The sequence below is a fragment of the Vigna radiata genome, chromosome 8, assembly GCF_000741045.1.
Source record: "Vigna radiata var. radiata cultivar VC1973A chromosome 8, Vradiata_ver6, whole genome shotgun sequence".
Classification (NCBI taxonomy): Eukaryota; Viridiplantae; Streptophyta; class Magnoliopsida; order Fabales; family Fabaceae; genus Vigna; species Vigna radiata.
In genome coordinates this window covers 8234275-8261342 of record NC_028358.1, presented here as the reverse complement: position 1 = coordinate 8261342, position 27068 = coordinate 8234275, and the positions used below count along the sequence as shown (strand labels likewise).

The 27068-nt window shown below is 34.4% G+C and overlaps 3 protein-coding genes across 8 annotated transcripts; 2 read left to right on the top strand and 1 right to left on the bottom strand.

Annotated features, from left to right (window-relative positions):
* Positions 1–2008: 2008 nt before the first annotated feature.
* Positions 2009–15148, bottom strand: LOC106772729 (UPF0481 protein At3g47200). 3 transcript variants are annotated; one of them, XM_022784572.1, is made up of 2 exons: positions 13520–15148; positions 2009–2213 (listed from the first exon to the last, which is right to left on the bottom strand). In XM_022784572.1, exon 1 carries the CDS (start codon positions 14895–14897, stop codon positions 13530–13532), a length of 1368 nt encoding a protein of 455 aa, XP_022640293.1. In that variant the 5' UTR covers positions 14898–15148; the 3' UTR covers positions 2009–2213; positions 13520–13529. The 3 variants fall into 3 exon arrangements, with proteins under 3 accessions (XP_022640293.1, XP_014514783.1, XP_022640292.1); XM_014659297.2 differs by lacking the exon at positions 2009–2213 and adding an exon at positions 7173–8470; XM_022784571.1 differs by lacking the exon at positions 2009–2213 and adding an exon at positions 9656–10188.
* LOC106772730 lies at positions 5639–13055 on the top strand. 4 transcript variants are annotated; one of them, XM_014659298.2, is made up of 4 exons: positions 5639–6016; positions 6266–6529; positions 6709–7161; positions 11969–13055. In XM_014659298.2, the coding sequence occupies exons 3-4, from the start codon at positions 6765–6767 to the stop codon at positions 12328–12330; spliced, it is 759 nt and encodes a 252-aa protein (XP_014514784.1). In that variant the 5' UTR covers positions 5639–6016; positions 6266–6529; positions 6709–6764; the 3' UTR covers positions 12331–13055. The 4 variants fall into 4 exon arrangements, with proteins under 4 accessions (XP_014514784.1, XP_022640296.1, XP_022640294.1 ...); XM_022784575.1 differs by having other exon boundaries at positions 5639–6377; positions 6481–6529; XM_022784573.1 differs by having other exon boundaries at positions 5639–6529.
* A 1014-nt stretch (positions 15149–16162) lies between the features above and the next one.
* LOC106771577 lies at positions 16163–17209 on the top strand. Its single transcript, XM_014657569.2, has 2 exons — positions 16163–16557; positions 16890–17209. Exons 1-2 carry the CDS (start codon positions 16275–16277, stop codon positions 17033–17035), a joined length of 429 nt encoding a protein of 142 aa, XP_014513055.1. The 5' UTR covers positions 16163–16274; the 3' UTR covers positions 17036–17209.
* The last annotated feature ends 9859 nt before the right edge of the window (positions 17210–27068 follow it).

Here is a 27068-nt window from a genome sequence, read left to right as displayed (position 1 = left end):
GGGATGCAACTAAGTATTTTGTTATTATGATTGTTCCAGAATCGGGGATGGTGTTAACAGAAACACTGTTTTGTGACAGCCAGCAGATAAGTGTGATGATACTAGATTAAATTCAAGCATCTTTAGAGACAAAGTGAAAACATATTTTTAAAGTAGAAAAGATGAACCATAATAGCACAACTAGTCACAACTAGTGTTGTCAATAGCAGATTGTGGAAAATTGCTGTAGTTAGCTTATGTAGCTGAAAGTGTCCCGAGCAAATAGCTGAAGTTATATGATGAATTAAATATATCTGTAAAAATTTAAGTTACATAAAAATTGACTCTATATATATTATTCATTTTACTTCAACGTGTGTAAAACAATGACTATAACACTTATTTCGATTCTTTCAAGAGAGAAAGAAAATTGTTATACATTTCCTCAAGAATGTTGTGTTAGACAACCAAATAAATTTTGTTCACATTAAAATAAGATAAAAAAACACTTTTGATATTTGAATAAGATTAAAAAAATGGGAAAACCTTCTTGGAAAGTCACCAAGCTCCTGCCTGTATACTACTAATTCAAGTTTATTCGGTTTTATTCAAATTCAAGCACACAATATGAAAATAGAGTGAAAAGGATAGCCTTAATTTAAATATAGAAAAAAAAAATGAGGTGTAATAGACGTCACTTATATTTTATACTGTGCGAGTTGCACTGTTAACCCTGTTTTATTTCCAACTATGGAAACAACACTGAAAGGCGTTGAAAGACGAAAATCAAACAGAATAAATAAGACATTTATTTTTTTAACTTTTCTAATAAGTTTATGAAGAAAGTTTCAAGTTTAGCCTACTTTAAGACTATAAACTAATCAATAATTGAAATATATAATATGATAATAGTAAATGAGTAATTTGAATTTTAATATTTATAAATTAACTTATTTTAATATGTAGAAAAAAATTAAAATTAACTAATTAATTTTATTATATGTTTTATGGAACATATAATAATTAAATAGTTATAAATATATTTTATTAACATAATAAAATGAATAATTAAAATAAACTACTAAAACAATTAATAAAATAAAATAAATTTATTTAAATTTTGATAATTTATTTTGATATATTTTATTTATTAAAATTTTATAAATACTTTTTTGTATTTAAGTTTTACTTTATTTTTCATTTTCAATTTTTTTACATTAATTAAAAAATATATTTTTAAATATATTAATATGTAATCATATCTACTATAAATTTTCATTACACTTTTCCGCAACAATCTACTTCAATTTCTCTTTCTTTATTTTCTTTTCTAATCTAGTTTTAATCTAAACAAGAAAAGTTTCGTAATTATTTCACGTAACATGAATAAGTGTACATGTACACATAAAAGCTGTGTAACATTGTATGAGGAAACTCTTGTTAAAGTGGTTTTAAAATTGACCCCTTGTGTTATCAGGATCTCAGTTGGTGATATATTTAATAATTTTATATTGCTAAAAGTTAGGATGAAAGATAATTTAAATGTTTTTATTCCTTTAATTTTTTGACATGTCTTTTAAAAATAAAATTATGATAATATATTATATACGATGATTAACCTTTTGTGATTGAAACTTGTTACGTAATGAATCTTGTCAGAAACATTCAACTTTACACTAATAGGCTTTTAACTTTTCCCACCTAGTTTATCTTTTCTCTATGTTTTTGTTTTGTGCTTTTTTCTATGTTCAAACTCATTTTTTGATGATTTAATTATCTTTACATAATGCTTCATGTAAGATTCGACAACCTCCAAATCCTAAAAGATCATGCTTGTTTGAGGTGTTGTAACATCTCAATAAATATAGCTTGAAAACTATAATTTATTTTAGGAGTATACATAAACAATAATAAAGAACAGTAAGAGATAAGTACATTGGAGTAAAGAGAATATGAGATTTCACATAAAATTTAAAGCTGAACACAACATAGAAGTCTGATAGCATTTACAATTTAAAGCCGAACAATCATATGACAAGTTCCAGACCGAATGATACATTAAAGGGATATCTAGGCCGAACGGTTCTTACAAAACCCAAACCGTTCGGTTACATACTCTAAACAAAAGTAAAATCTAATCTAAGGATCGGACGGTCCTGCACAATTTTCCGGCATCACATCCAAGGGTTGTTCTGTTTGCAGGGCATCTTCCAAAGTATCTTCAAGAGCACCCTCTGCTCACACCCAAACGGATGATCATTGTAGTGAAGAGAACAAACCGGAAGGTCAAATACCGAATGACAACATAGACAAGACAGAACAGATAAGGGTAAGCTTATGTAAATTTAATTAATCATTTCCAATATATTTTCAAAACATACACATAAATCACATACATCAATATCCCAATCATAAATCATAAGTTAAGTATTTCCATTTAAGAATCGAACGAGAATCATCATCATAACCAATTCCTCTAGACATTGTCCGGACGGTATGACTATGTATGCTCGCCGCTCTCTGCACCCGGGTGGACCTGGCTGGGATACACTCAACAGACCGCCACCCGAGGTTAGTCCAGTGGAATCACCTCAGTATAGAAATACTATGCTAAAGGACCTCCTGCCATTCCCACGCATGAGTTACCCTTCTCTACCTGAGAAGGCGTAATCACGGAATATAAGGATAGAGTCAGAACCTGAGCCTTTGGCCACGGTCATACTTTACCAATCCAATTCCAATCATGAGATATTCCTCCCTGGAATACTCTTAAATCATAATAAACTCATTCATCATTTACTTCTTTTTCTTATAAACAGTACGGATACAAACTGACCCAACTGTGATAAAGAAACAAAGTATCAAAGGGATTCAATAAGTGACCGAACGGTCAAAGAACAAGAGACTGAATAAAACAAGGAATTTTAATAGTTGACCGAATGGTCTAGCATAGAATAAAACCGAACCCTTTTGAAAAAAATACAGGTAGACTTATTCATGAAGAAGAATGAACGCTAAACAACATAAGTCATTCTTAGAAGGAAACGAATACCAAGTTTATGACTTTAGCCAAATGCCTTTACGACTAGCAGAAGTTCTCTTCAATAAAACGAGTGTCAGTGCAAAACCGAACACTCTAAGAAGAATCAAGTGTTAGTGTAAGACTGAACACTTTTCAAATAAGTAATATTATAAACCGGACGTTTTTTTCTAAGAAGGATAATTAATATCAAACCGAGTACTTAGTCTATGACCAAATGCTCAAACATAATATTATATTTGTAAAACCGAACGCTTGGTTTATGACCGAACGTTCTTAAATAATTAATAGCAATAATATGAAGCCAAATGCTTCAGAAATAAAGTGTCTAATACTAAACACTTGTATGACCGAACGTATAGTTTATGACCGGGCGTTCTTAGAATTCAAGTACTGGTATAAGACCTAACACTTTTAAATAAACAACCTCAATATAGACCGAACGCTCAGTGTATGACTGAACGTTCTAAATGGTTAATATGAAACCAAATACTCAGTTTATGACCAAGTACTTCGAGACCGGACGTTCAGTATAAGACCGGACATCCTTTAATGGTTAATTCCGAATAGATAACCAAACAAGATATTTAAGTTTCAACACAAAGATACCAGATCAATTGTTTTAAGAGGAAACCGAACGATCCTAATGACCCTTCGATTACAGATTCATATTTTCACTAAGTTTTATAACTCTATAACATATTTCATACCAAAAATCAAACATGCATTTCTCAACAACAAGATCATACATTCAGCAAGCATAACTCACAAAATCATGCATGCAAAATAATCATAATTAAATTTATAAGCTTCCCTTACCTCTATTTCCAGCTAGGCCTCTAAGGTTCCTTTGGCAGTGACTACCTCTTCTAATGTTCCCAAGGTCTAGAGTCAAATTACAAGACAATAGGTTTTAGAGAATTGATTTAACAATCACCTGCAAGCTTAAAGGGTGCTTGCATGCAAGAATACCAAGAAGCTTCAACGGCCAGAAACACTTACCGGTTCAGAACGAAAATTGGACTGGTGCAAAGTGAAGGTCTTGATACCAGGAGTATTTATTTTAAAAGAAAGTTGATGATCGGAGGAAAAGAAATGGTCGGAATCTTAGAGAAAAGGTGGAGGTTTTAGAGAGAAGGAGGAGAAAATGGAGTTCTGAAGTTTTGGTGAAGAAGATCGCAGGCAGGGAAAATGATGCCAAATTTAAAACTCCAGCTTTTATACCACCTCCAAAAACCGAACGGTCGAGTCCTATGCTGTCACATGTTTTCCACTTTCTGAATTTCTGCACTCCATGAGCTGCTACTTGGATTCCACTTCCTGCACATCTCACTTCCTTCTGCTGCCGCACGGTTTCCAATGGTTGAAAAATTAAATGCACGTATAAATTTTGTCTTCCACTACTATGGGAAGCTTGGAAGAATGTGACATGTATTTCCCGTGGGGAATTTATGGGATGTGAGAGGTGTTATTTGAGGTTCATATTCCTCCATCTCCCTTAGTCATTATGTGTATAGTTTCACATTTAATGACGGGTATATAAGTGTACATTTAAAGATAAAAAGTTGTGTAAGAGAGGAAACTCTCGTTCTATAAAAAAAAATTTGAAACCCTTATACCTTTAGCTTCCAAAGAGCGAGAATGAAAAAATGGTTTTAGAATTAAACTCCCGTGCTCTTATGACCTCGGTTTATAGTATATTTAATAGTTTTATATTGCTAAAAGTTAGGACAAAGGATAATTTAAATACATTTATCCCTTTAATTTTTTTACATGTTTTTGAAAGATAAAATCATGAAAATATATCATTTGTAGTGATTAATCTTAATAATATTATAATAATAAGATAAGTCCATAAAAAAAATAATTATTATATCTTACATTTCAATTTAAAAATAGATAGTAAAATTAAAAATTCATTAACTAAATTTAATTTTTATATTAAAAAAACTATTAAACATTAAAATAATTAATTTTTTTATTATTTTAATTTTTTATTTTGGTATAATATGAAACCTAAATATTAATAGTAATATATTATTAAATTAAAATAATAATCAATTATAAAGAAGTTATAATCGATTGTGGAAGACAAATAATTTGTAATCTATATTTTGTATGGTGATTTTCTTACAAATAATCTCAGAATTGTAAAAATAATTAAACAGTTAAAATATTATTGTTTTTCAAAATTTAATATTTTTTTAATTCTAAATTTTTATAAGAGGAGGTAATTGCTAAAACATACAAGCAGTTTCTATTGACATATGTGAGCAAAGGTGACAGTAATTAGGGTGACAGGATGATGAGCAGTTGTGGAGACGAGAGTTGAAGAAGATTTTGTAAAGAGATGAGGAAAAGGTTAAAGAAACTAAAATGCTTACCATGCTCAACTAATTCTGAAAATCCAACAAGAATTCAGAACACAAGGTGTTCTCAATGGGAGATTCTTATGCCACACCACCAAGTACAAATTACTTACAATCCTTTTATTTCAATCACTTCAATTACTTTAGTACCTTGCCAGATAAAAGGATCTAACCTCAGAAGGTGTTCTGTTTCCATCTTCACAAGTCCCACATTGGCCAAATTACAAACCAATCAAGTCTTTATAAATGTTCTGACAAGGACGTCAGCTCGCCGAGTTGGGTAGTGTCAACTTGTGACTCAAGCGAGGGCATTATGGTGGTGGAATAATACTGTGGATTCTCTGGGTTGGGCTATGATGGCAAAATGTTGGCCTGCCCACTCCAAGTTGGGAGCTGACCCATGGGGCCTGGGCGAAGGCCTGGGTCTCTAGAGTCCTAAAGTGGAGGACACAGCGTCAGGCTGGTTTCACAGAGCAGCGAAAACCTCTCTCTCCTAACAGTGGAGGGATAACAGGCTGCTGCAATTATGGTCTGTGTTGTGTATGCCCAGGGAGCCTGGATTAGACCACCACCTTTTTTTTACATCTATGAACCTTATAGGTTTATGTGTTGTATCTTCTGCTATATGGTTTGTACATTTCATTCATTCTTTCATTCTTTGTTTTTTTTAGAAACTCCCATCTCGGGGGGCTTTTGCATTGGTTCCTAGTCTGTCCTACAACATATACTAATCTAGCTTTTGTGTTTGGTGAAGTGAGTGTACGATCTGTTGTATTAATGTTGGACTTTTGGGGAGATGAAACAGATACTTAATTGCCAGTTCAACAAATTGTGTTAGTTTCTTTTGTTTTTTGCTAAGCTTGTATCCTTTTTGCAGAGCAAAGTTTGTAGCCTATTCTACATATACCATGGGAAGCATAGGAGTAATTGGAGACAAGTGGGGGACATGACAATTCTTTGGGCTTCTGCTATTGGAAGTGCTCCAGGAAGTATTTTCAACCCTTGGGCTTGTGCTATTTCTCATTAAAACTTTGTTCAATTACAATCTTCTTTTCATAACTACAATTGTCTGGGCCTGTATACGGAGAACAGAGGATGCTGGCTGAAGAGCTAACTAAGGGCAACACAGATTTTCTGAAAGGTGTTTCTCCTTATGATTTCCTAAAAGACTTTTTCCTAGTCAACTTTCTGTTCCACTGTTGACATTTCTGTTGTGGGAACTTATAAGAGTAAGAAATAATTTATAATATCATGTTTATATCATAATTTATTACGCTTTTTTAAAAGAATATTTATTTATTTATTTATTTATTGCCTCAGAAACACGCAAAGAACTTTCAAAATCCATTTGTTGTGTCGGCTGAAGTTTGGGAGAAATGATGGAGGATTCCACAAGTGGTGGCCATCACAACGAAAGAAAAAGAAGCAGTGACAGCAATGCTTTCGCCAAGTTTCTTCCTTTTTCTCCACCATTGGAAGACGATCCTGAATCACACGAAGCTAAATTTGGTGGTCTCCAGGACCATGGCCACAAGAGATTCAAACCAAATTCTCAAGCTCCTTTCTTGAAAACCACTACCACCGATTTAACACCTTCTTCTCATCTTCCCAAACAAAACATTGACACAAAGGAAACATTGGACTTCTCCTCTCCATCAACTTCCATTAGGCATTCAACTAGTGGTGGACCATCACCACAATCAATTGGTAGCAAGTCATCACTCACTGAGTACGTGGAGAATGATGGCAAAATTTGCAGAACAGTCTCACATAGTGAGTTCTAAACCCTTCTTCTACATTTATATACATACGATGTTTTTTTAAATCAAAATTAAAGTTTTATCTGGATAGTAAGTATGAACATAAATTGTCGGTGTTAAAGAGTTGAAACACTACTTTTAATTGAAAAACAGTGCCAAAAAGTACCTCTAAAGTCGATTCAGGGGTGGTGAGTTCGAGTAATTTGTATTGTTCTAGGTACATAGGCAAAAACGATTTGTTATTTAAGTAAAAAAAGAAATTATTACGCATTTAGACAAGAGTTGAGGTCCAAACAATTTTACATGAAGAAGTTGTGTTTCTCTTACACGATTTCACCCTGATACATGAGTAAAAGGTGAAGTCGTGCATTCTCGAAACATTTTTAGGCTTCGGTAATCGATTATCAGGTCTTTTAATTGATTACACATTGCCAAAGTCGTGCAGGGAAACACGAGTTCACTTGTAATCAATTACACCATTGTTGTAATCGATTACAAAAAGTGTAAATGGGAAAATTCTTTGGTAATCGATTACAACAAGGTTGTAATCAATTACCAAAAGTATAAATTGAGATAAACTTTCTGGTAATCGCTAATAGGCTTCTGTTAATAGCAAAAAGCATGTGGTAATAAATTATCAGAGACTTTTAGTGTTAGAAGAAAGAACATTTTTGCTTCTTGACCATCTATGTAACTTATGGTTGTTGATGACATTGACAAACTTATTGACCATGTCTATATTGTTGTTCTTTAATTATTTTGATGTGATTGTTGACCATATATATTGTTTGTGGTTTTTAATGACATTCCCAAGTATATTTTATGAATTTATTCTATAGACATTGTTTATGACATTGACATTTTTTTGTTGACAATTAATAATTGGTTTAGGGTAAATAGAAATTAAAGCATAAAACAAAGTCATAAAGAAAATAGAAACTCTATAAATTAAAAGCATAAAACAGAGTCATAAATTAAAATAATAAATTTAGTACAAGAACCTAAAAATAAAAATGAAAGATAATACAATAAAATAAAAATCTAAGATGATCCTCTTGGTAGGCCAAAATGACGATATAGATACTCCATGTCTTGCTCAAGATGTCCAACTCGAGTATCAATGATATCAAATTTGTCACCCATGTTTAGTTCGAGCTGACCAACTCACCCAAATACAAATGCTCATAAATCATGTATCCCGTTCATTATGTCATCAAGTGAGGATGTATCTTGTTCAAGGATTGGTGGTTGGCATTGAGGACATTGAGGATGTTGGCGATGAGTAGGACATCTATGTTAATCTATTGACAATCTCTGTTTTTCTGAAATACAAAGGAAATATGACGTCAGACGCAATTGTGAACTTCTTCTTCTCTAGGACAGGTTGCTCTTCATCCAATGGAATTTCATAATGTTCTATGAAAAGGGTGACAAAAAATGGATACGGTAGAGGAGTCCCGTCCCTCAAAGCCTTCTTCATCCTATGTCGGATGAGATGACCCTAGTTGATCTACTTTGCTGTTAGGATACATTAGAAAGAGATCTTCCTTGATAGCTTGTGCAACATCAGATACAAGGAAAAATAAGAAATAATGGATATTTTAATTTTCTAGTCTTTTCTAATGTTCCATATTAAAAGTCTTTAAGACATGTGTAATTGTTTTAATGTTAATATTTTATCTTATGTTCCATTCTTATGTTTTAAATAAAATTAAATAATATATAAAATATAACATTTCTATTAATAATTACTAATTATATACAAATTAACATTTCTATTATTTATTTTTTTAATAATTTATATATAAATTCTAAAAATTATAAATTATACAAGAAAATAACATTTATATAAATAATTCATAGAAATATAAATGCAAATAATAAAATAAGAATTTATATCAAAATTACATTTCTATTATTGATTTCTATAACTATAAGAAAATTTTACAAAAAAATAACATTCATATAAATAAATAACATTTTTGAAAAATTGAAATTATATAAAAAAAAAAGCAGAAGTATGGAATTTATACCCTAAAACCTCCCTTAATCGATTACATAGTTTGTGTAATTGATTACCATATGTTTTAATACAGAAAAACTCACTAGCAATCAATTATTGGATTTTTGTAATCGATTATCAGAGCTAGAGCTGTAAAAATGAGTAACTCAACTCGACCCGACTCACTATGGATTGGTCACTTAGTAAGCCAACCTAACCTGGCTCACTAAATAAACGTCACTCTAAAATTATGTTAAACTCTAATGACAATTCAAAATAAAAAAAAGTATCATACAATAATCCAAAAACATGTACAAAAGACGAACAAATAAGTTTTTAATATCGATAATTTTTTTTTATCACTTGTCCATTTATAATATTAGAGTATAAATCTATAATATTTTTCTCTAAACGTCTTCTTCTTTATCACCATCTACAATATAATAAAATAAATGATAACTAATGATATTGAAATACAAAATAATAAATAATTAAATTAAATTAGGTGGGTTGGTGAGCCAACCCAGCTCACCACGGGTTCAACCCAGTGAGCCGGGTTCTAAGAAAACCGGGTTGAAAACTAGCCCGCATAAAAAAAAAATTACATGTTTTTTCAAACCAACCCGGCTCAAACCCGTGGTGAGCTGGGTTGGCCCGTGGGTTACAACTCATTTTGACTGCACTAACCAGAGCCTCTGGTAATCAATTACACAAATCTTGTAATCGATTACCAGAAATCCTAGACCCTATTCAACTTTTTCTCTCTACCCTCGCACACTCTCTCATTCCCCTACCTCTCCTACGGCTGCTTCTCTATTTTCACTCCTAATCACCAAATTTCCATTCCTCTTTCATATCTCCACCACTTTCACCACTTGAAATTTTTTCAAAATGGCTGAATCTTCAAAGAGGCAAAGGGTTAGGGGTCCTCTTCATCTGTTGTGGGACGTCACAAACGTGAACCCTCACCGATTGAAAGCTCACCCTCACCACCACTGTCATCAAATCAATCACACCCTTATCTTCTCTTTTCCACCCCTGCACAATCAGAGAGGTATTTTTCACACTTTTGTAACCGTGAAGTCATTGAGCCCAAACACATAGACCAAGAATATTTTGACGGGGAAATTTTAAGTTTTATCATATATTGACAAATATGGGTTTAGGTGATTTTGTTTGTCATTATTCATACTACTATCATTACTTAGTTCGAGTATTTTATAGTAAGCTCTGTATTTTTGACAATGACGCCATTCATAGTGAGGTCAAAAATGTCAAAATGGTCATATACTTGAAGAATGGGCATATGAGTATAATATCCTAGAAGCTAGACAAAAGATATCTAACCCCACTGCACCCCCTTCGGGTATAATACTAGCCGGGTCTATGAAAGTCGAGACTCGAATACTACATTATGTCATTTGCTATATTTTGCTTCCTCATGTATCTAATGATGTGCAGGCTACCGAGGAAGATCTCCTTCTAAGGTGGATCATCCTAATAGCAAAATAGATCAACTAGGGTCATCTCATCTCACCCTTTTCATGGAACATTTTGAAATTCCATTGGATGATGAACAACTTGCCCCAAAGAAGAAGAAGTTCACAATTACGGCTGACGTCGTCTTTTCCTTTGGATTTCAGAAAAATAGAGATGCCTAATGGGTTACAGAGATGTTCTTACTTATCACCAAAGTCCTCAATGTCCTTAACGCCACCACCTGCCCTTCAACAAGATACATCCTCACTTGATGACATAATGCACGGTATACGTGATCTGCGAGCATTTGTTGATGGGCAAGTTGGTCGGCTCGAGCTAAACATGGGCAACAGATTCGATACTATTGATGCTCGAGTTTGACATCTTGAGCAAGACATGGAGTATCTTTATTGTCATTTTGGCCCACCAGGAGGATCATCTTAGATTTTGATTTTATTGTACATTTTTATTTTTAGGTTCTTGTACTGAATTTATGATTTTAATTTATGACTTTGTGTTTATGCTTTTAGTTTATGACTTTGTTTTATGCTTTTAATTTATGGAGTTTTTATTTCTTTATGACTTTGTTTTATGCTTTTAATTTCTATTTACCCTAAAATAATGATTCATGGTCAACAAAATACATGTCAATGTCATCAATAATGTTTATAGAATAAATTCAGAAAATATACATGTGAATGTCATTAAAAACCACAAACAACATACATGGTCAACAATCACATCAAAATAATTAAAGAATAAAAACATAGACATGGTCAATAAGTATGTCAATGTTATCAAGAACTGTAAGTTACATAGATTGTCAAGAAGAAAAAAATCTTCTTTCTTTTAACACTAAAAGCTTCTGGCAATCGATTACCAGAGAGTTTTCCCCATTTGTACTTCCTATAATCGATTATAAAAGGGTGTAATCGATTATAAGTGAACTTGTGTCCCTCCTGCACGACTTTAGCATTGTGTAATTGATTACAAGGCCTGATAATCGATTATCAGGGCCTACAAACGTTTTGGGAATGCAGGACTTCAACTTTGACTCGTGTGTCAGGGTGAAGTTGTGCAGGAGGCACGACTTCTTCATGTGAAATCGTCTGGACCTCCACAACTTATCTAAATGCATAATAATTTTTTTTTTGCTTATTTACGTAAATAACAAAACATTTTTGCCTATATACGTTATAAAAAAACCAAGTTCTAAGTTGAAAGAAACCTTTTACAGAGGAATACCAAAAACACCTTAGGAAATTTAACTAAGTTTTGTGTTAATAGATATTGCATACCACCACTCCACCATTAATTTGTGTTTGCATTTGCTGTGTAGGTTGCAACTGGAAAGAAGACAAGAATCAGAGTGAGCTAGAATTAGTGATGTCTATGGCAGCTGAGGAACTGTCAGGGAGGCCTAGAACCGGGGGCATATACAAAGCAATTGCGAGTCAACGCGAGTGCACTGTGAAACGTTTGAAAGATTTGTCAAACAAAGAGCCTACAATAGATGTTGGACTTGAGATGGGTGATGGAGCACATCTTTTGAAGCTCATGAGCTTCTCTAGCAGTGAGATCGAGATGGCAGGGCAAAAGGGTCGCAAAGGAGCTATGTTGTTGATTCAAGCAGAGATCCTTCGTAAGAAGGGACAGGAACTCATTGCTGAATGCCAGAACTTGCTCCAAGATGCATTGTAACTTTAGGAATTTGGAGGCTATTAAGGTTCTATGTGTGGCTGTGGGGAAGATTAAAAGTTCAGATCTTTCAAACTTTTTCTTCTATATGTCTACCGGATATTGAAGACTTTGTCACTGGCATGTTTATTGACATACTTAAAAATTATAAAAAACACAATGTTACAGTAATATGCGATCAATTTGAGCAAACTTTAAAGGGTTTAAAATATACTGAGGAAAAGGGTGTATAGGTACTTGAATTTGCTCCAATAATTGAAACTCAACTCAGTACCACGTCACAAGAAATAGCAACAGTGAGTGTGAAAGCTGATATGAAAAATTGCTCAGTCTGCTACATTACTGTACTAGTTAATGTGGCCAACAAAGTATTGTCGTTGATACTTTTGATGACACTATCTTTAGCTTATCTTTATGCATGTGCTACCCAACTGCTACTGACTAACGCTGTTTGCAAGAAATCTAGATCAGTAATTGCATATTTATTGTCTACTAAAACAATTTCTTAGCTGATATTGTGAACACTATTTCATTTGTTTTTTCCTGCCAATTTTCTTCTCTAGTCTTAACCAGGGTTGGCATAGCAGATGTTCCTCACGTGGTTGAAGATTAATGTGGTTCACGGTCTCTTTGGAGTACCCATAGGGATTGGAGATTGTGCACGACGAATAAGTCTAAGAATGTGAAAATATTAAACCGACTTTAACAAAATCACGTTATAAAAATGGTTTGATTAATCAAACCTGTCCATTTTTATAAGATGATTTGGCTTGGTTCGGTTTGTAAAACAAAATCATATATAAGTTTGAAATAAATAGTAAAACATAACCAATTATCTACTAAAGAGTCATTTAATCCTGGTTTTAGATGAAATAAATTTAACAATAATCCCTACGTATATAATTGTAAATATATGTTAAAGGTTTTCTGTCTGACTCGAAGTATAGGATAGAATTAACTCACTTTTTTAATATAACAGCCATAACATAAACGGTATAAATAAACATCATATATGCCAATTTATTGTGCTCATATTTAAAAGATATACATGCAAAATAATCAATAGGCCTGAATTAACACAATTAATTTTGTAAGAGTATATTTCTTTTGTTGAAAGTTTGACATGTTTGCATAATAATGAAATGTATGTCAACCATGTGAATCATGGACTCAGGGTTATACTCATACTTACAAAAATTTACTCAGCCACGGGATGAATAGTAGGTCTGCATAATGGTAAGAGCAAGCAGCACTGCAGCTACCAAAATTCCTATCAGTTTCCACACATTTGGTATATGATCCCTGATCAAGATTTTGTAGCTGTGTTTGCAAGAGTATCTGATGCATTCCACACAAAGGTTGCAACAATGCCATATCAGTATAGGGAACTTTCTCAAATGATTCACTGCTGAGTAAGCATTCAAGTCCTCACAAAGTTTACTGTAACTAGAGTCCATCTGGTCCACCCCCTTCGTGATTGTGCCGAACAAAATGAGCAAGTCTCTGTTGCTGATCTTAGTATCTTTGACCAAAACACCACTGTCCACAAGCAGCTCAATATCTTGCAAGGAACACATCAACCCTTTAAGAAACAATGCATAAGAAGTGAATTGCCTGTTGATGCCAATTCTGCTTTGTTCCCATGCAATGAAATTCCTCAAATATACCTCTGTTGTTTCAACAACGTGAAGTGGAGGGATTTCAAGCACCCCTTTTGCAAATCTTATGTCAAAGCCAAACCAGTGAACCAGTTTGCTGTGCCTCTCTACTTTCCTAATTGATACACCAGCAGCTCTAAGCCTTGTGGCGCAACGCTTTAGCTCTTGCTGCGCTTTTTTCACCTTTTGCCCCTCATCAACAATGGAAGACAAGTGCATGAGATGCAGAAAGTGTGCCACACTAGGACAGCGGATCAAAGGGTAGCTGAAGAGAGACAGTGTGAGATCAGCAACAAGATGATCAGCTTCACTTGTGAAGACCTCTGGAAAAAGTACCCTTGCCAATGTCTTGAGAACAAAAAAAGGCATTTGGTTCTCTAGAAGAGTGAAATCAGTCAGAATAGATATGAACACTTCTTTGTGTCCTAGTATTGGATCTGAAGAAGAACCATTATGGTTTTCTTCTTTTGGAATTTGAGGTACCATGTTTGGTGGTGCACATCTAAGGAGAAGTTCTAACAAGAAGGAGCCATCAAGTAACATTATTTTGGCTAGCTCATGGGGATCATATTTGATATTACCTCCGTAGCTTGCACGAACTGCATCGTCCAAGCCAAGAATGACTGTGCCGCACTCATCCAAGGTTGAAACTGGATTTTGAGTTCTGTGAAGAAGAGCTAGCATGTAACGCCATTTGTGCTCTTCCATGGCCAGAAGGTGGCTACTTGTTCCCCTATGTAAGGGTCCAATGCTGACAAACTTTGGTGAGTACGCCTCCTCGTTGGATTTTCTAAGCTTGCTTGAAACACTAGGAATGCTGCTGATGAAGGACTTAACCTCTCTGTGATCTAGAGACCCCAATGTTACTTTGATAGAATGCATCCAGCCTGACTCATTTTGAGTTTGGTCCATGATTGGTAAGAAATGGAAGGAGTGAATATGGAAAGAAAAATGGCACTCGGAAAAAAAAAACTCAAACTAGTGAAGAATAGATAAGGTATGCTGATACCAGTCCCACACTCCCACCTAAAACTAAACTTCATATGGTATAACTCTAATTGATTGGTTTGAATAAGAAAATGGGGAAAAAAAAATAAATGACACTGTTAGGTTCTGTTTAAGCTTGCTTTGACACTGCCGAATGACTAAAGTTGGACCACCGTTTAATGTAAAAGGACTGAAACATAACGTCACTATTCAAACTCCAAAGGATCTAGGAATTGTCAGAGAATATATTTTTTATTGATCTTGCAGAGTAAAGTCATAAAGAGGATTTAGATTTAAGAAAAAAATGTACTGACATGATTTATCAGGTTATATTATAGGCATGTACATTTAGTTAAAATGAATGCATTTCTTTTAAATGTAAATGTATGTAACTACGACTCTCATAACATTTTATATAACTAAAATAATAATTCAAGCTTTGAGCTTATCATCTAAGAATTACCCTTTGTAATGTAAACAAGGGACTGGTTGTTGCAACTGCAATTGTATTTTGACCAATTTTTCTTCTAGTGAACATGGGAATAGTTGGTGCACACCCCTGTATGCCTTTTTTCTTTTGATATGTTTTTTGGAAAAAAAGAAGGCAAATTTCATTGGCTATATATGGCTGATTGTCTTTTAGCATCTGTCAATAATTTAGGGAATAAAGTTCTGTCTGTATTAGATGTCAGAATGAAGACGTGTAGAGGGAAGTTTCCACAAGTATAATTGATAGTGATTGCTGAGTGAATTTCTATATGATTTCATCTGTATGACATAATGATCATGACCAGTACAATTAGGCCCAATTGATTATAACATAATACCAAACGAGTAGAAATTCCGGCACTATAATAAGATAAGTGCTTAATCCATGTTCTTGAATCACCGTGTCTAGAAGATTATATACAAAAAAGTTCACAATAAAAAAAATGTGTTACTGTATTGTACTGTGAAAGGAAAAGCAGCGTATAACAAAAAATATAAGCGTGGCTCGAGAAAAAGTGAATAAAGTTGTCTAACATTGACAACTTTTGCACTTTCGACTGATAAAGTCCCTTGATTGATGGTTGATGAAACCCAACTATTAGAATTTACTTTTACACAAATCTGTAAAGTTACAACATTTCGAATGGTGCTTTATTCTTATGTGAAATGTATAATATATTATATAAGAAAAGGGGCATATGAAGTTCTACAAGTAGGAACTAGAATTTTTTTATCTCTTATTCTAACCATTTTTGGTAAAAAAAGGCTTCTAAATCCATACCCAACAGAAAATTTGTGCCTTCATCTTGAAGCATGGAAGATCATGGGCAAAACCCAAGGAAAAGACACAATGTTTTTGGTGTGTTCGTGGATAAGTCACTTGGTCACCAATCTTCTGTTGCAGAGGACCATGATCCCAAGAAGCTTAAACACAATTCTGAAGCCCCATTATCATCAATAGATCAACAAGCACCTGTCTTAGCTCTTCCCAACATGTTGGTTTCTGCTTTTGAGGAGAACACCACAGATGGTATCAAATTTCAACTCTTTGTGAGCAAATCTTATAGTGCATCCACTTCCACTTCACCTCCACCAGGTTAGTTTTCGTCTAGATGATTTAATCTTTTGGAGAACTACGTAGTAAAAAAACTCAATTTGTGATCTATGAGAGTATCAATGAATTGATGAATTTGATCACATGATTAGTTATGAATGTCATGTCATGAAATTGATAAGGAAAACCATTTATAAGGTAACTATGCTTGTTCATTTTCCATTCTTCGGGTTCAAATAGGTAGTAGTTGTTTGGTTAGAGACACTTAACTCGATCCTTTCCTTTCAGTGAATTCAAACATGAAATTTCAATTTGCCAATAGCTATATCCATAGAAAGTTTGTGAGAGGAAGTTCAATTGTCTTTTTGTTGCAGTATACACATTGAAAGTCACAAGTGCATCAAACAACAATACGGAGGTTGAACCTGCAGGGAACATAGCTGATGGAGGAGTAGCACCAGTGTTGACAGAAACGAGAATAGTAGCTGAGGGTCAATTTATGCTACGCTCTAGGCTCTAATATTATCTTTGAAGCTTTGTCAAGTACTTCAACTTAGAAGGTGTTCATGTAACTGTGTTAATGCAATACTTTCCAATACAACTATTATATTTTTCAGTCTTTGTTTTCTATTTTGCTTTTACCCTGTAAGAAAATATGGATTTATGGAGTAAGCAATGGTCTATTCTCGTATCATTTCTGGAACTTATAATACTCAATTGAAATGCGTTGCAAAATTTACATTTACTATTCCACGTTATCTCATACAATAAAAATATCAAACACCTTTTCCTTGCAACTAAAAAACTAGTATCCAGTTATAATTATTGATTAATGCCATATTTTGTCTGTTGTAACCGTTGATGTTTATGTTACAACTTGGTTATTAAGAACTTAATTATATTATATAATCAAATCAAACATAATTATTAATACATATGAAACATCTTTTTTCTTGTGTAAAAGAACATAAATTTTTTTCAACATCTCCGTCTTAATTTTGATTCTTTTAAGGATAATCCTATTAAAACAATAGAATTCATCCTTTAAAGCCTTAAAATTTCTCAAACTCATAGAAATTATCATACATGAACGATGTTAGTTTTGTTCTAAGATAATCAACTTCTTCCATGTATTGCAATGCATAATATCTTGTAATAATTAATTGGATAGTGATATTTAGACAACATTTTTTTGACAACATTTGAACATCATCTACGTGTTATTAAAAAGGTAAGCTTCGTTTTACACCAAGAGGGGGGTGAATTAGTGTTAGTTCAAAAACAAAATCTTTTTGTAATCTTTATACAAAAATGCAAAGCTTTTAGATATTTCTTGAAATGCAAGCAATGAAATTTCAATGTATCGGAAAAACGCAGTTGACTGCTAAACAGATAAAGTCGACTGGAAATAAAGAATGTAGGGATAGAGAAAATCAAACACTGGCTTTTATACTGGTTCGGCCAACAATGCCTACATCCAGTGTCCTTCCAACCCAGGAAGCAAATGCACTATAATGGTTGCGGTTTTTACAACAAGGAATTTATAGAAGCACCACACAAAAATAAAAATCTCCTCTCTAACCCAAAACCAAAATATAGCTGCACAAAAAAACTAGAATTGCAGCCATAATCCCCTCTTCTGCAATCTGAACCTGCGTCGAAAAATCCTCAACGTGTAACCAGCACTTTTCACAGGATGCCAAGCCTATCACAGCAGACTTCACAGGGTGCCAAGCCTTTAATCAAACGTAGCAGTCTTCACAGGATGTCAAGCCTTCAAGATCAAACAAGAAGCACCATCTTTGTGCAGATTATGATCAAGCAGTATGCGCAATTGACTCCTCCCTTTGAATCTCTCTCAAGAAAGATCACCACCGTCTTCTTGGAGAATTCTTGGAGCTTCTAAAACAGGTAATTCAATCTGAAACATGAAAATGAAAATGTCAGATCATCAAAAGTCTTAGAACAATTTGTGTTCTGTCTATTTATAGTTTTCTGTTAGATTAGATTGTCAATCGAATAGCCTACTAATTCAGTCGACTGTATTAAAAGAGTTATAACAGACAGTCAACACAAAGGCTCTCAGTCAACAAAAATCAACACACATTTATTACAGTTGACCAAGTCACACAAGCTCAACTAACTTTTGAAAAATATAGCCGTTGGAGCGTGTAGGCTTAACAGAATTCCAAACAGATCAGTAACACAGTCGAATATCAATATACAATGTCGACTGACACATGTAAAAACACTTTGAAATTACTTTCAACTCAAAATCTCACATAGCACAGGTTCACAAAATCTGTACAAAGATTTTAGCATAGTTGAATCCATTATGAGTGTATTCGACTGGACTAGAACTTTGTCACAACAAATATAAGTTCATAAAGGTGCTTGTGATCTTTTTCTTTCCAGAGATGTGCAGTAATCAAAAGCATTTTGTTTCACATTTCAATACAAGCATGTTCCACACACATTTCAATATAAGCATGTTCCACGAATATAACACACAATCAATCATAAGAACATACATTGCAGTTCAACAAAACATGTTCAACAGATATGACAAATAATTAAGAACAAGAACATGTAATGCAACAACATGTGTACTGTTATTAAGCATTGTGTTGTCATCATCAAAAACTAGATTGATATAGAGTTTGTGTTGTCAAAAATCTCAACAAAAACCCTAGATTTGGTAATTAGGAGCTCCCACATCCAAAAGCCGCCTCCAAGGAGTGTAGAAGGTGCTATGAAGTCTTCCTCTGCCAAAAGATTACCCTAAGGGTCGCACTAGTGCTATTTATAATGTAGAAAAATAACAAATTTTTGGCCTAAGCCCATCATTTAGGCGCTCAACGTCCATCTCACTGCTCAGCGGTGGGCCTCGGTATCGCAGGATGCTCAGCGGTCAATTCTAGTGCTCAACGGTGTCTCGATTGTGGAAGCTAACGCTCAGCGGTCAATTCTAGTGCTCAACGATGTCTCGATTGTGGAAGCTAACGCTCAGCGCTGGAATTGGCGCTGATAACGGTCTAAAAACCATTATTTTTACACTTAGAATTGATATCAAAACACACCCTTTATAGCTTATAATGAGCATAAAATCAAGTAAAACACTTAGTTTAGTCAAAAGAGAGTCAAAAGTTGTTTTTAGAGATATTATGCTTGTTTTTGCATTGTTTTGTAGGATTTGATGAGATTTGAGGATGGAAGTGAAGAAGGAGGGACTTAGACTCAAGAAAAGAGGAAAAAAAAGGAAGAAAAGAAGAGTCAAGTTCACCGCTCAGCGCTATTTCCAGCGCTGAGCACCAGACTGGAGGGTGAGGCCATTGCCTCTCGCTTGAGTGGCGTCGCTGAGCATCCAGCGATTTGGAGGCAAACCGCTGAGCAATAGAATGGACCGACGAGCGGTTGGCGACTTGGAGGCAAACCGCTTAGCGATCAAATTAAGCGCTGAGCGCTGGAATGATGGGCTTAGGCCGAAAGTCTGTTACTTTTCTGCATTATAAATGTTATGAAACATGTAGGCTTCTTTTTACACCAAGAGGGGGAGGGGGGTGAATTGGTGTTGATTCAAAATTAAAATCTTTTCGCAATCTTGGTATGAAAAATTCAAAGCTTTTGATTTTTCCTTGAAATACAAGTTATTGAAAATGTAATGCAGTGGAAAAACGCAGTTGACTGCCTAGCAGTTATAGTCGACTGGAAAATAAAGAGTGCAGGGATCAAAAAATTCAAACACTGTGTTTATACTGGTTAGGCCAACAATGCCTACATCCAGTGTCCTTCCAACCCACGAAGCAAATGCACTATAATGGTTGCAGTTTTTACAACAAGGAATTTATAGAAGCACTAGGAAAAAAATATAAATCTCCTCTCTAACCCAAAACCAAATATAGCTGCACACACAAAACCAGAATTGCAACAATAATCCCCTCTCCTGCAATCTGCACCCACGTCGAACAATCCTCAACGTGTCACCAACACTCTTTAGAGGATGTCAAGCCTATCACAGCAGACTTCACAGGTTGCCAAGCCTTCAATAAAGAACCAACAGTCTTTCGTAGGATGCCAAGCCTATCCAAGATCAACCTAGAAGCACCTCTTTGTGTGGATATTGATCAAACAGTGAGAACAATGACTTCTCCTTCTGAATTCCTCTCAAGCAAGATCACCACCGTCTTCTTGGAGAATTCTTGGAGCTTCTAACGAATTCAATCTGAAACAGGAAAATGAAAATGTCGGATCACAAAAGTCACAAAACAATTCGCGTTCTGTCTATTTATAGTTTTCTGTTTCATCAGATTGATTCATAGTCGAATAGCCTACTAATAGAGTCGACTGTATTAAAACAATTATAACAGACAATCAACATAAAGGCTCCTCAGTCAACAAAATTAAGACTCATTTATTACAGTCGACCAAGTCATACAGTTTTAACTAACTTTTGAAAATATAGCCGTTGGAGCTTGTAGGCTTAACAAAATTTCAAGCAGAACAACAACACAATCGAATATGCATATCACAATGTCGATTGACACATGAAAAATCGCTTTGAAATTCTTTTCAACTCAAAATCTCACACAACACATGTTCACAAAATCTGTACAAAGATTTTAGCATAGTCGAATCCTTCAACAGTGTATTCGACTGGACTAGAATTTTGTCACAACACATATAAGTTCAAAAGGTGCCTGTGATCTTTTCTTTCAGGAATGTGTAATGATTAAAAACATTTTATCTCACATTTCAATACAAGCATGTTCCACAAATATAATACTCAATCAAGCATAGGAACATACAATGTAATTCAATAAAATCATGTTCAACAGATATGACAAGCTTTACAGAATAAGAACATGTAATACTAGAGCATATGCACTGTTATTAAGCATTGGGTTGTCATCATCAAAAACCAGTTTTATATAGAGTTTGTGTTGTCAACAATCTTGACAATAAATAGCCCTAGTGCGACCCTCAGAGTAATCTTTTGGCAAGCAGAGATGTCTAGAGCACTTCTACACTCCTTGGAGGCGGTTCCTTGGATGCTTATGCTCCAATTTATCAAATATAGGGTTTACTCTTTCATCTTTTCCATTAATTCCATCTAGTTTCAGCATGTCTATGGTGAACTAAACCCTTTGTTGTTGAGGAACAATGTAATCCTTTTGAAACTCTTTTATATTGAAATTCTTATTTTATTCATATGCTTGTATTATCAATTGTTGGGTTTCTTATCTATGATTAATGCTCTTACAGTTTAACTCATTCAGTAAGAAGATATTTTCCTTTGTCGATATGGAGAAGTACGGGGAAGTCATGAACTGATAGGAATTCCTTTGATTAAGCAATACTGCCTAGAGATAGGGGTAGAACGATAAATTGTATTTGCTTCTGTAATATATTGCATTGCTAATTACTTAGGGAGACTATAAATGGTAAACTAGTAATTAGTGGTAGGCTCTTTTCGTCGAGAGATCGGGTTTAGAGTAGGCTAAGAAAGTTTGCATGGCAATTTGGTAATAAAGCGAATTTAATAAGAAAAGTAGATATAAGTGAGTGGATAAGGATGAAATTGTAAACCCCAAAAACTCCATTAATTCATATCTTTTCTTTGCCAATTGTTTCACTTGCATTTGCATGTTTATTTTCGTTTTGCATACAACTACAAAATTATTTCTTTCTCAAGTCTTATGAGATCAATTTACATGAAAGATAAGGCCTAAGAGTCCTTTGGGAGAACGACACTCGGTCTTACTGTTTATATTACTTGATAACGTTCTGGTACACTTGCTAGGGGTTTAACAACGCTGAGCGGTGGACGTGACTTCTTCTTTTCATCTTTTCTCGTCCCTTCATGAGTCTAAGTCCTTCCTTCTTCCCTTCCATCATTCAATTCACATCAAATTATGTCAAAACAATGTAAAAACAAGCATAATATCTCTAAAACCACTTTTGACTCTCTTGAAACCAAACTAAAGTGTTTTACATGATTCTAAGCTCAATCTAAGCCATAAAGGTTGTTATTTGATATCAATTTCAAGTATAAAAATAACGATTTTTAGACCGTTATCACAATCCCAAACTTAGAACTTTGCTTGTCCTCGAGCAAACAAAACAAAACTTAACCTTCCACCTTTCACCAAAATGGTTCAACAAATTCAAAACGCATTCTTTCACAACAAGTCATTACTCAATTTAGCTTTTGAGTGGAAGCTCATCAAGATGCATACATGCTTCAATTCAATTCACATAATCACATACTCTCCAACAGATGCTTTTCTTATGAATGATCAGTCAACTAAGCACAAATGTAATCATGAAATTCATCAATCCTTTCTAAGAAAAGTGTTTCACTCAATCACTCAAGTGTTTCAAGAGGTCACTCCTTCCCTCTACTATTCACATGTCACATGAAACAAAATTGCCTTTCATCTAATACAATCAACATTCTCACACATTCATGTCATCACAAGGACTTTTCAAGGCTAACAAGAAAAATTGGTTTTTCTAGATCACAAAGTCCTTGAGTTAAGAGAGTTATTCAACATTCAAAGTTCAATCACATACTCTCTTTTAACCAATCTCACTCATCCCCAACTTTTCCCTTGTCTTTTACTTTTACATTGAGCTCATCTTTCATGCTTTTCTTTTCTTCTCTTTCTTCATTCTTTTTTTTTTATTCAACACTTGAGCTCAATGCCTTTCTTTTGCCTTTCAATTTCCCCAGCAACCCCAAACTTGAACCTTAATCAATACCATTCAATTATTCTCAACTCAACTCAAGGTAAAGATTTTTCCCAAAAGGTTTTCAAAGTGTTTCAGTCTAAGGTTCAAAAAGGTTAGAACACACAAAAAAGAGAACAATTTCTTCTAACCTTTAAACCTTGAGCCTTATGCATGTTTTGAAAAACCTTTTTGAAAAATCTTTATGAGTTAAGTTGAGAACATTTGATGAGGTATTGATAAAGGTTCAAGTTTGGGGTTGCTCAACAACAACCCACTTCTCTATGCAGTGAGCAATAAAAAGCAAAAGCAAAGACAAAAGAAAAAGAAAAGAAAAATAAAAGGAGAAGAAAAAGCTCACTGCAAGGGAAAGCTGAGAAAAAGAAAGAGAGTTTGTTCTTAAATGTTAAATTCATAAATGTTCTCTTAACTCAACGAACTTTGTTGTCCAGAAAAACCAATTTCCTTCTTAGCCCAACCAAGTTACAAGCCATAAAAAGTCCTTGTGATGATTATATGCTTGTGAGTATGTTTGATTATGGTTAAATAAAAGGCAAAATCAATTTGTGTGACATTGTGATGGCAGAGTGAAACACCTCAGTATACACCTTTGAGTTGAGTGAAACACTTTTGAGTGCATGAGCGAAACACTTACATTGGTGAGGAGTGGTTCTTTGAATTTCTGATTGCATCTCTGCTTGGTTGATTAATCATTCTTAAGGATAAAATCTGTTGTAAGTACATGAGCATCACATGATTTTGATTGAATTAAGGCATCTGCACATCTTGACTGAGATCTTTATGCTGAATTGATAGAAGTGATTTCTTGTCCTGGAAAGAAAAGCTTTTGGAAAATGTTGAGTCATTGTAGTGATTTTCTGAAGAGCTGAGTTACATTCTGTTTGCTTGAGGACAAGCAAAGTTCTAAGTTTGGGGCTGTGATAACGGTTTAAAACACCATTATTTATGATGTAATTTTGATACTAAACGCGCCCTTTTCCACTTAGAAACTTGCTTGGACTCATACTTTTTCATTAAGTTGTGTGAATAAGAGAGTTGAGGTTGATTTTAAGGATTTTATGACTAATTCCCCTTGTTTTGACAGAGATTAAGGTAATACTGGAAGGAGAGATGAAGATCCAAGAAGATGGAGCTCAGAAAAGGCTAAAAAGACACCAGAAGGAGGGAAAACACGAAGCCTGGGCGTCCAGTAGCATAGCTCAAGCGAGCTGTATCGACGTCCACCGCCTGGGCAGCGGCCTTGGCCGCCCGAGCAGCCAAGCTTCATAGCTTAGGCGTCCAATTCTGATGCCTAGGCCTTAAATGAGCTGTTTTGGCTGCCTAGGCGGTCTCCTAGGACACCTGGGCGTTGACTTTCGTGGACCGGGCCCTGTTTCTGTTCTGTTTTGATTCTTTTGGACTGTAGCTCGTTTTGGCACGCCTTAGAAACTATTTAGAGGACCCTGGGGCTCTATGTTTTGCATCCTAACAAAGAAGAGCATAAAAATACACTCTTTTCCCAATTCTTAGGCTTTCATTCTCAATCTTTCTTCCATTGTTCATAAAGTTCCCCCAAGTCTATGGAGAACTAATTTCTATTTGTTGTTGGGGAATGATGTTTTTTTGTAAACTCTCATGTATTTGAATTGATTCTTAATTCCATATGCTTTTTCATTAATTGTTAGAGTAATTCATCTGTTTTTATTCTTGCTTATACAATAGCATGATATGTGAATTGCATGAGTGTCGGGAGGTTCCTTTCAATTCAAGTTCTTGTTGAATTACTCCTAAGGGTTATATTGCTCAGGGATGAGGGTATGATTCTTGGTCGTCTTAACCTCTTGATCTTCACATCCTTTTACCATGAATGCTTGGAATTGTATGAACCAAGGACAGACTTATTTACCGAGGGATCGAGTTTAAGTGATTTAGTGAGGGACGTTGACATTAATGGATAAAGAAGAATTCTTATATACATGAGTGAGAACTTGGTGAAATCTAACCCCAACAACATATCCATCTCATATAAATCAACCTCTATTCATCTTTGTGCTCCTTTGTCATTGATCAATTTTATTTTATTTTATTATTCTTGTCGAAACCCAATGATCTCTTTTTACTTTTAAGTCTTAATTAATCTTGTTATCACACAACTCTTCAGCGCCGAGAGTTCTCTGGGATACGATACTTGGTCTTGCCATTTTATATTACTTGTGTGACTCGGTACACTTGCCGATTTGCCCCAACATCCTTCAATTCTTCGATGGCGCACACGATACTTTCGAAATATTTTGTAAGAGATCTCCAAATTTTTTCCACAACCTGACTAGATGGAATTTGTTCTCCATTCTTGCCGAGTTGGTTGACCACCTTCTCCACCCGAGTTATGTACTCGGTTATATGCTTTTTGGGCTCCATCTTCAACTGTTCAAAATCTCCTCTGAGAACTTGTATTCAGACTTGTCTAACGTGGTTGTCATCTGTATACACAACCTCCAATATCTCCCAGGCCTCCTCTGCTGATTTAGTACTCGCTATTTTTTCGAATCTTGACTCATCTACTGCATTATAGAGAAAGTACAATGCTAACCTATCTCTTGAACGTGATTTCTTTAACGTGGTTTTCTGTGCAATCGTCTGATGTTCGTCTTCATTAGGTTCAACGTACCCGTCTTCCACCATATCCCAAACGTCTTGGGATCTCAATAATGCCTTCATCTATAGACACCAATTATCATAGGTGGTTTTTCTCGTCAATTGTGGAACACTCATACCATTGAAAACCTTTGCCATCTCTCTCAAAAATTCAAGCACTCACTTTTTCTCTCATGGTGTTTGACTCTCCTTTCTCACTTTTTCTTTCTTGGTACTCAGAGCATAGAGATCTGATACCATCACTAGTGCAAAAATCACATTTTATAACATACAAAAATGACCTATTATAACATACAAACTGGGGACATAGTTCTGGGTATTATAGTAGGTCTACGTATTTTATGACAGTAGCAAAAAAGTACGTTATAATATAGTCAGCATATCATAACGTAGCAAAAAAAAGTACATTATAATAGATTCAACATATTATAATGTAGTTCTTTTTACCTATCATAATATCATAATTAACATACTATAACCTACATTATCATGTACGTTATAAAAAGTGGTTTTTTTCTAAAAAAATTATGCTTACATTTTGACATCCAATCAAATATTATCATTTAAGTTTGTTGTTACTCATTTACCAAATATTATGTTTCATCTCCTAAAAAAAATAAAGGCAAATAAAATAAAATTTCATTGTCTATTATAAGAGAAAAATAATAATGATCCAAAAAATTGGATAGCCAATAAAATTGCTAAAGAACAAGTGTTCAAGATATAACTAGTTAAAAGCATGAAATAAAATACATTCAAGATAGAAAGAATAATGTGTGACAGGATGATGGCATACCCTTTGCCATAACCTAGGACATTAATGAAGTGTTGGAGACATCTATAGAAGATGGGCCTAAACCATTTCTCTTGGGCCATCTTAAGTCATCATGAAGATTTAGTAGAGTAAGAATAATTTTGGGTCTTGTATTTTGGGCTAAGTAGTCTAGATTTTATTTGGGCATTGTATTTTGGGCCAAGTAGTCTAGATTTTATTTGGGCTTGGTATTATGGGCCAAGTAGTGTAGGATTTCAATTGGGCCTTGTATTTTGGGCCAAGTAGAATAGGATTTTGATCAAACAAGTCAACAAAGGGTCAAGGCCCAAAGTTGACTATGCTTGGACCTCCAAAATGGGTGTGTTGACCAAGGGGTCAACATTTTGGCTAAGCT

Coding starts and splice junctions, on each gene's coding strand:
- LOC106772730 (XM_014659298.2), top strand. CDS start 6,765: ATGATGGAGGATTCCACAAGTGGTGGCCATCACAACGAAAGAAAAAGA. Junction 7,162..11,968: donor TTGCAGAACAGTCTCACATA/GTGAGTTCTAAA, acceptor TTTGCTGTGTAG/GTTGCAACTGGAAAGAAGAC.
- LOC106772729 (XM_022784572.1), bottom strand. CDS start 14,897: ATGGACCAAACTCAAAATGAGTCAGGCTGGATGCATTCTATCAAAGTA.
- LOC106771577 (XM_014657569.2), top strand. CDS start 16,275: ATGGAAGATCATGGGCAAAACCCAAGGAAAAGACACAATGTTTTTGGT. Junction 16,558..16,889: donor TTCCACTTCACCTCCACCAG/GTTAGTTTTCGT, acceptor TTTTTGTTGCAG/TATACACATTGAAAGTCACA.